The sequence below is a fragment of the Cebus imitator genome, unplaced genomic scaffold (genome assembly GCF_001604975.1).
Source record: "Cebus imitator isolate Cc_AM_T3 unplaced genomic scaffold, Cebus_imitator-1.0 Scaffold261, whole genome shotgun sequence".
In the NCBI taxonomy this organism is placed as follows: Eukaryota; Metazoa; Chordata; class Mammalia; order Primates; family Cebidae; genus Cebus; species Cebus imitator.
Window position 1 is genome coordinate 1625420 of NW_016107576.1, and position 8422 is coordinate 1633841.

The following is an 8422-nucleotide window of genomic DNA, read 5'->3' on the forward strand; positions in this document are numbered from 1 at the left end:
ACAGAGTTTCGCCCTTGTTACCCAGGCCGAAGTACAATGGCGCGATCTCGGCTCACCGCAACCTCCGCCTCCTGGGTTCAGGCAATTCTCCTGCCTCAGCCTCCTGAGTAGCTAGGATTACAAGCACGCGCCACCATGCCCAGCTAATTTTTTGTATTTTTAGTAGACAGGGTTTCACCGTGTTGACCAGGATGGTCTCGATCTCTTGACCTTGTGAGCCACCCGCCTCGGCCTCCCAAAGTGCTGGGATTACAGGCTTGAGCCACCGCGCCCGGCCCCTAAATTTTAATTTTTTTTTGTAGAGATGGAGTCTTGTCATGTTGCCCAGGCTGGTCTCAAACTCTTGGCCTGAAGCTATCCTCCCACCTCGGCCTCCCAAAGTGCTGGATTACAAGCATGAACCACCATGCTTGGCTGTATGGTTCTTATACACTGAATGTACAGTGTTCTGTAATTAATTCTTATCTCTTAAGGGCTTGAGAATCATGGAAGGATTGATGCACTGTAACCTCCGTTTTATTATTCAAAATACTACAAATAACTGAACTGCATTTTGGAACTCAAAGTTTACATCTTCCCAACTACTTCTTGTTCATTTTACTGAGTGTTACTATATGAAAAGCACTAAAATAGAATCTGGGTAGAGAAAACATGTAGAAGTAGGGTTACCAGAGAAAATAAAAGATTCTCAGTTAAATGTGAATTTCAGATAAACACACTTTTTGTATAAGTATGTCCTGAATACTAAATATACCAAAACATTATTTATCTGAAATTTAAATTTAACTGAATGTCCTGTAAACTTACAATTTAATAAAGAAATTAATGAATAACCATAAAGCACAGATGACAAGTATAATCATACAATCAGGAGAGGAAAAGATCCCCATTAACTACAACAGAAAAGTACCCTGAAGAGATGACAACTGATGTCGTTCTTGAAAGATGACTAAATTTTGACTGATGGGCAGGTGGTTTAATGTGTCCCAAGTTAAATTCCAAATTAATCACTCACTAGCCGTGTAACATTAGACAAGCTACTCAAGCATTCTTTATTATAAAATGGGAATACTAATAATATCTTGCTAGGTTGTTTAAGGATCAGAGAAAACATATTCACAAAGCACCTGGAACACAGTAGGCACTCTTTAAATGGTAATACTTCTTATTACAACTTAAAATGTCACACAGCAAATAGGGTACTTGTCACAGACAAACATTCAAATGTTAATGTTATGCAGTAATATTGAATAAGTAATTTTATTTCCATGATCTATTTACACTGTACAAAGACTGTTGAAAAGCACCCTACAAGTTCACAGTACATTACAATATATTTACTTTAAAAATATATTCCTTTATAAAAGGTTTATAGAACAATGGCATGTCAGCATGTGACAAAACTCTCAAAGCATGTCGCCAATTCTGTGAGAGTAAGAATGCATCCAAGTATCAATTTCGCAATCACAAATCACCAGTTGAGTTTTAAATACATACATGTTTTAAATAAAAAATGAATTCTACAGTGGAACGTTCTTGAGGCAATACTTACTAGTTAGTTCATTAACGTATGTACTTTCATGGAAACATGTGATAATAACCCACAATACCAGCTTAATCTGCCCAAAGAAACATTTCAACAAGTTTAGCAGTCCAGAAATTCTGGTCATTTGTTTTCTACTTTTTCTTCTTTGCTGGTTCTCCTTGCTCTACTTTGCGCTTTTTATAAGTATGCTCATCTTTTTCATCATCTTTAAACAGAAAAGGAAGAGTTTCAATCAGTAATTTTAAAAAACCCAACATGTTAAAAATTAAATCTCACTGACTTTATACCAAATTACCCTCATCAACTGTTTCTCTCAAAGCTTTCCAATAAAAAACATAAGAAAAACCAAGAATTAACCTTTAGAGTTCTGATTTTTAAATGCAAGTGAAAGTAAGCAAATTTTTTTTTTCAATTACAGCCTTACAAAATTCCCAGTGACTCTTTAGTGCTATATTAAGGTAGCTTAAAATAAGTGACTTGACTTCCCCCAAATCAGACTTGTTTTGAAAAAGTTGCTCCCAAATACTCGGCAAGTTTGTCCAACCTGCCTTATTTGTTGTTCCGTTTTGTTTTAGGCTTTTAGCAGCCTAAAGCCATGGTTTTTAGTTTCTGTCTCTAGTGATCAGCAGAAAAGAGGGATGAGGAAGGGGCTTTACTGGCCCAACCAAAAACAGAAACTAAGAACTCATTGACTGTATTCTCCCCCTTGGATGCACCTGCATAATAGTATTTACATTGTGTATATTCAAATACAATCAGTGCTTTGTAAGAATGGAGCATATTGTTTTCTTTTTACAAAAAATAGTTATCAATCTAACCAGGACATTATTTAAGTGGCTATCAGCTTTCTCTCCTCCAAAAAAACCTTTCTCCCCTCCACAAACAACTTCTTTCTCCTCATCTCCTTCTCCACCCACTCCAAATCCTTATTTTGAGGTTAAAATGCACTCACAAGTAGGTTTCCCCAAACCTCTATTTGGAATTTTATCCTAGGAAGCTCTAATCCGCACCCCCTCACCCCTGCCATTCCTAGAACAACCAGAACATTCTAATGGCAACAGAAAAATAAGTATCTTCCTACTTCATATTATGGAGAATCTGGAGAAGGAAGGGAAGTTAGAGAAGAGCCTTACATTAAAGCAATGTCTTTTACACCTTTCCAAAATGTTATAATATTACAGAAAATTTCCATTTCATAAAAATGGTGTCAAACCTCACAAAGTGGACCCTTTTATTCTATTTTTAAAAATCCAACTACAGTGAAAAAATACAGGGTAGCACAGACTAGTTGCTAATTCCCATCTCCCTAAACAAATGAGTGGTATTAAGAAGTCCATACAGAATTAATAACATGTAAAAGATGTTATGGTTTATAAAATACAAATTTATTTTGAGCACATTACTAATTAATTGTAGCTTTTGAACTATTTTCTCGATCAACAGATACTCAAAAAGTTCAACAGGCATCAAACAAGATCTATAAAATATTTTGATACTGAAAGGGGCCTTCATATTAAAAATGTGGGGAACTACTGACATCAAATCATAAATTCCTTGAAGGAAATATACTTAAAATCTTAAGCCTTCAATTCCCTTCTGCTAATTGTACCATATCAGAATATCGAATTTATTGATGCAGATTAACAATTAGTACCATTCAGCTTCACTCCTCTTCAAGCACAGCATGGTGATGTTATTCATGTGCTTCACAGAGCACTATGGATTTATGTAGGCAGCATAATGAAATGCAATTCAGATCAAGAACTCACCCCAGGAACTTAAAAATCAAAGTTTTAATCAGTAGTTTACCAAGCACACACAAAAATACTGGCTCTACAAACCAAGTAACATGGTATACCACTCAAACAAGCCAAACCTTTTGCTTTTTAACTGGAGTTAGTTACCACTAAGCTTGTCTTGAGATTTTCAGTAGTGATGACATAAAAATTGAAAGTACTGGCTGGGCGCGGTGGCTCACACCTGTAATCCCAGCACTTTGGGAGGCCGAGGCAGGCGGATCACGAGGTCAAGAGATTGAGACCATCCTGGCCAACACAGTGAAACCCCGTCTCTACTAAAAAATACAAAAATTAGCTGGGCGTGGTGGCGCGTGCCTGTAGTCTCAGCTATGTGCGATGCTGAGGCAGGAGAATTGCTTGAATCTGGGAGGCGGGCGATCGCACCACTGTACTCCAGCCTGGTGCCTGGCAACAGAGCAAGACTCTGTCTCCAAAAAAAAAAAAAGAATGTACTAAGTTTACTATAATATTCACTATTCATTAACATACATGTAAAAGATGATACTGAGATATTTTTGCTTTTAACCTGACACTTATTACAAGTAAATTAACTGAATAACAAAACCACAAACTAATGAAGTTGAAAAAATAACTGGCTATCAGTGATTTGAGCAGAAGTGCTATGCCACCTAGTGTCATGACAAGGCATTGCTTTTGTAAACTAGAGCAGAAAAATACTGAGTAAGTTCATTTACCAACTTTACTGAGCTTTTTTACTCTGTCTCATATACAGTACTGGTGAGGAAACAATTTTTTATTATGGAACTCGAATCACTCAAGTAAGTTTAACATATAAACAAACTTTCTAAATTCTAAAAAATGTAAACTAAAAATCACTAACTATATTAACTATGCTTTTACATTATACATGTCAATAAAGCTACAATTAATAATTAAGCTTTACTTACCTACATTTTACAACCACTAAAACCAGAAGTGCTGATAAGCAGCAAGACCCAACGATGAGTTCTCAACCTTTTCCAGCTCTTCCTTTAAAGTAACTGGAAGTTAACTGGCAATAAAAGGCCAAAGGGCAGAATGGGAAAGCAAAATACAAAAGTAACTTGATAATCTAAAATTTGGATAATTTAAGAGTGCAGAGTTTCTGATACATATTTTATGAATTAAAAAAAGGCTAAAAATTATGCCAGAGAAATTGATTTTACAGTGGGTTTATGATATAGGAATCTAAAATGGCAAAAATCACTTATAAAAAGGTCTTTTTGTCATTTGATATTGCCTGTATTTGTTTTCTGATGAAGGGCCATCATGCGATCAAAAGGACAGAAATTATCTATGTGAATAGCAGTGTTACTTGCCACATATTTGGAACTCCTTCTAACTTAACTCAAAAGCTAAGCTAGAAAAAGGATAATTCTTTCTTGCTTGCTTGCCCTGGTGTATAATCCTGGCTTTTTCCATATAGGGACAAAGATGTGAGAGCACCATACTATGGAAATCTAGTTTGAATATCAACCCTGGTATCTTTAATGCCATTATCCCTACAGAAGAATAGCTGTATCTCAAACATTGTTGAGAAACAGTTATTCATCAGGAGACCAAATCCCAGTTTAATAAGGCATAATTTCTATTTAAAGGTCTGGATTTGAATTCCTACTCTGCCTCTTCTTTAGCTGCGTGAATTTGGGTAAGTCTCTAATCTCTGATTGTTTCATCCGTAAAACAATAATAATGAATCATGTAGCACTTCTGTATCAGGTTGCTCACAGTAATAAATTAGAAAACTGTGTGAAAGTGCCTATTTTAGAACTTGGCATTTTCTAGTTTTGTGAGCTTGGACAAGCTATATAAGCTATCATTTCCACATTGCTCTCATTTCACAAGGTGTTGTAAGAATTAAAGATTATTTAAGCAAATATATTTTTACTATTTATGAAAAAGATTGTACAATATGAGGTATTATAAATGTTCACATCACTTAAGGTCTGCAAAAAGATGCCACTTATTGAAGATGCTCCTTCATTAAAGTGACTTCTAATACATACTGGCAGTCAGCAAAAGTAATGGAAAACCTAGGTAGAATCAGAATTAAAATAAGAACTCCTGCCAGTTGGTTCTCCTTTCTTTTAAAACAAAACATCACTCCCTGTATAACTGTAAAAAGGGGCTAAGTAGCCCTCATACTGTGGGAAGATCAGAAATCTGTTTAACAAAAATGGCATACTCTTTCTTAAAAATAATGGTCCAAAACATTAGTTCAATTCAACAACTATCCACTGAATACTTACAATATACCTGATACACACATAAACACTTCAAATCCTGCTGTTTGAGGAACTCATCATAAAGCAGACAGACTTTTAAAAAAAATCACATACAAGTGATGAGAGCAATCAACAGCATTAGCATTACAAGGTACAGAGGAGCAAATAATTATTAGAGGTGATACCTGAGATTTCTTCTTTTGAGTTGGATTTTGAAGGATGAATGAGTTTACTAGCTAAATAGGTAAGAAAGAACACTCCAGAATAAGGTGCAACATATACTGAAAGGCAGGGAACCATGAAATTCAGTTCTGGATTTCAAGATCTTCAAGTGCTAGAAAGGGGGCCATTAAAAATGACTGTGGAGAGGGAGAAAGGACCTATCCATAGAAGGCCTTGACTCTGTCTGTTGAAGGGTTTTAAGCAGGCAAGTTACATAATCAGATATGACTTTTAGAAACTCAACACTAGCTGCGGTGTAAAGAATGGAACAGATTGGGTAAGAGTGTGTAGGCAAAGATTACTGTGATAGTCCAAGTAAGAGATGAAATTATGATATTATGAACTAAAGTAAAACAACTAAGTCATTATCTTCCTATTACTATGTAGTAATGCTCAGTTAAATTCATTTGGTCATACTAATTTTAGCTCGGAAGCACAACTGCCTTAATAGAAAATGAAGCCTTCAGCATGGCACAGTGGCTCACACCTGTAATCCCAACACTTTGGGAGGCCGAGGCAGGTGGATCACGTGAGGTCAGGAATTCAAGACCAGCCTAACATAGTGAAACCGCGTCTCTACTAAAAAGAAACAAACAAAAATTAGCCGGGCGTGGTGGAGGGCACCTTTAATCCCAACTACTTGGAGGCTGAGGCAAGAGAATCGCTTGAACCTGTAAGGCGGAGGTTGCAGTGAGCTGAGATGCACCACTGTACTCCAGCCTGGGCAACAAGAGCAAAACTGTCTCAAAAAAAGAAAATAAAAGAAAAAAAGAGCTGGGCACGGTGGATCACGCCTGTAATCCCAGTACTTTGGGAGGCCGAAGTGGGCGTATCACCTGAGGTCAGGAGTTCAAGAATCAAAATTAAAATAAGAACTGGCAGCCTGGCCAACATAGTGAAATCTGTCTCTACTAAAAATACAAAAGTTAACTGGATGTGGTGGCTGGCGCCTATAATCCCAGCTACTCGGGAGGCTGAGGCAGTAGAATTGCTTGAGCCTCGGAGGCGGAGGTTGCAGTGAGCCAAGATCGTGCTATTGCACTCCAGCCTGGGCAACAAGAGCGAAACTCTGCCTTAAAAAAAAAAAAAAGAAAGAAAAGAAAAAGAAAATTAATCAGCACTCTGCAGCGACAGTCACAAGAATCCAGGAATTGATTTGTTGTTCTAATAATAAAATAATAAGGCATCATGAATCACAGACTACTGGATATCAGATATTTCACTTTAAAGCCTGAATAATTTATCATCTTTCACTAAAACACAGCAACTACTAGCTGAGTTATGAGAGACTTCGCGTTAAAGCCAAATTTATACGATCTTTTTTAAAACCAGAGCAAGAAGTATCCAAAGACCATCAGATTACTTTGCCAATTCACTAGATTTAATTTTCATTCATTAATTCATTCTTTTTAAGCCCATCCCCGGGATCAAAACAGATTACCACCAGATTCTGACTTTTCTTACCTGATTCCAATGTCTCCTCTCCTTCTGGTAGAAGCCTAGCTTTCTTAGCATTCTGTGGGGCATCATCACCATTGTCCTCATATATGTTAGACCATTTTATTGCCATGTCAAGCTCTGGAGGCGGAGGCTTCTTCTCAGTGGTGTAGGTCTCAGGAGGTGGTACATAATTTGACTTCCATATTTTGAATTCCTTTGGAGGCTGTTAAGCAAGCACATTAAGAAGCACTGTGACGAACCGAGGTTCCTATGATAGACGTGGGCACATGCATCTCCCTGCAGTTCGCTTATCGTTCAGGCTTTTTTTTTTTTTTTTTTTAAGGTTGAAAGACACATTTTTCCATCAAAACCACAATACTGTTAAGTGAAAAGCCAAAGGGTTCCCTATATGAATAAAGCTAATAACTTTTAGTTACCAAAGAAGAATCCAGTCTCAGAGATACTACGCCAAGGCTGACCCCTTCAGGAGGCTGCAGCAGACACTGTCTTGGAGGCAGCACCGCAGGCACTTCGGCGTCAAAGGGAAGGGGTCTCAGGGAGAAGCTGCAGCGGGGGGGGCGGGGGAGTCACCACCGTTAGTCCTCGCCGCGCGGGGTCGGGGCACCGAGCGCGGAGGTTTGGGTCTCCTCACGAGGGGGCGGGGCTGCGGGTCCGGTCTGACACCCACCAGGCTGGGGGAAGGGGCCGGGCTTCCCGGGGCTCGAGGTGGGAGGGGGTGGTGCGGCATCCCGCGGGGGTGACTGCGTGTGGGGGAACGGACAGCAGGTCCCCAGCAGGGGGCTCAGGAGGAAGGGGGCGCAGGCCGGGGTCGAGACCGGGAAACGGGGTCGGGGACCTCACCTCCTCAGGTGCCTTGACGACGTGCCTCTCCCAGTCTATCTGCTTGTTGAGCGGATTGTAGAGAAAGGCCGGGCGAGTCACGCTCCTAAACAGCTCGTCGGGTCCCGGGAGCCGCTTCTCCGCCTTGCTCCTACAGCCGCTCGCCGACTTCGCCGGATCCGGGGTTCTGCAACTTGTCTCCTCCGGCTCGATGTTATCCTCCTCGTCCGAGGAGCCTGAGCTGCTGCTCCCGTAGGCCGCGAAATAGCTCAAAGGGTCCTTCTCCTCGGCTGCCATGACGGCCGCAAGCTACAACCCAGCACTCCGCCGGAAGCCGGAAGCTACGCCAG

General features: G+C 39.5%; 1 protein-coding gene across 2 annotated transcripts; it reads right to left on the minus strand.

Moving 5' to 3' along the window:
- Window positions 1-1023: 1023 nt before the first annotated feature.
- On the minus strand, window positions 1024-8422 carry CUNH1orf52 (chromosome unknown C1orf52 homolog). Of its 2 annotated transcripts, XR_001816849.2 has the most exons (4): window positions 8094-8422; window positions 7257-7455; window positions 4254-4357; window positions 1622-1751 (listed from the first exon to the last, which is right to left on the minus strand). XR_001816849.2 is itself a non-coding variant. In XM_017499842.2 (3 exons), exons 1-3 carry the CDS (start codon window positions 8367-8369, stop codon window positions 1678-1680), a joined length of 549 nt encoding a protein of 182 aa, XP_017355331.1. In that variant the 5' UTR covers window positions 8370-8417; the 3' UTR covers window positions 1024-1677. The 2 variants fall into 2 exon arrangements, 1 of the variants encoding a protein (XP_017355331.1); XM_017499842.2 differs by lacking the exon at window positions 4254-4357 and having other exon boundaries at window positions 1024-1751; window positions 8094-8417.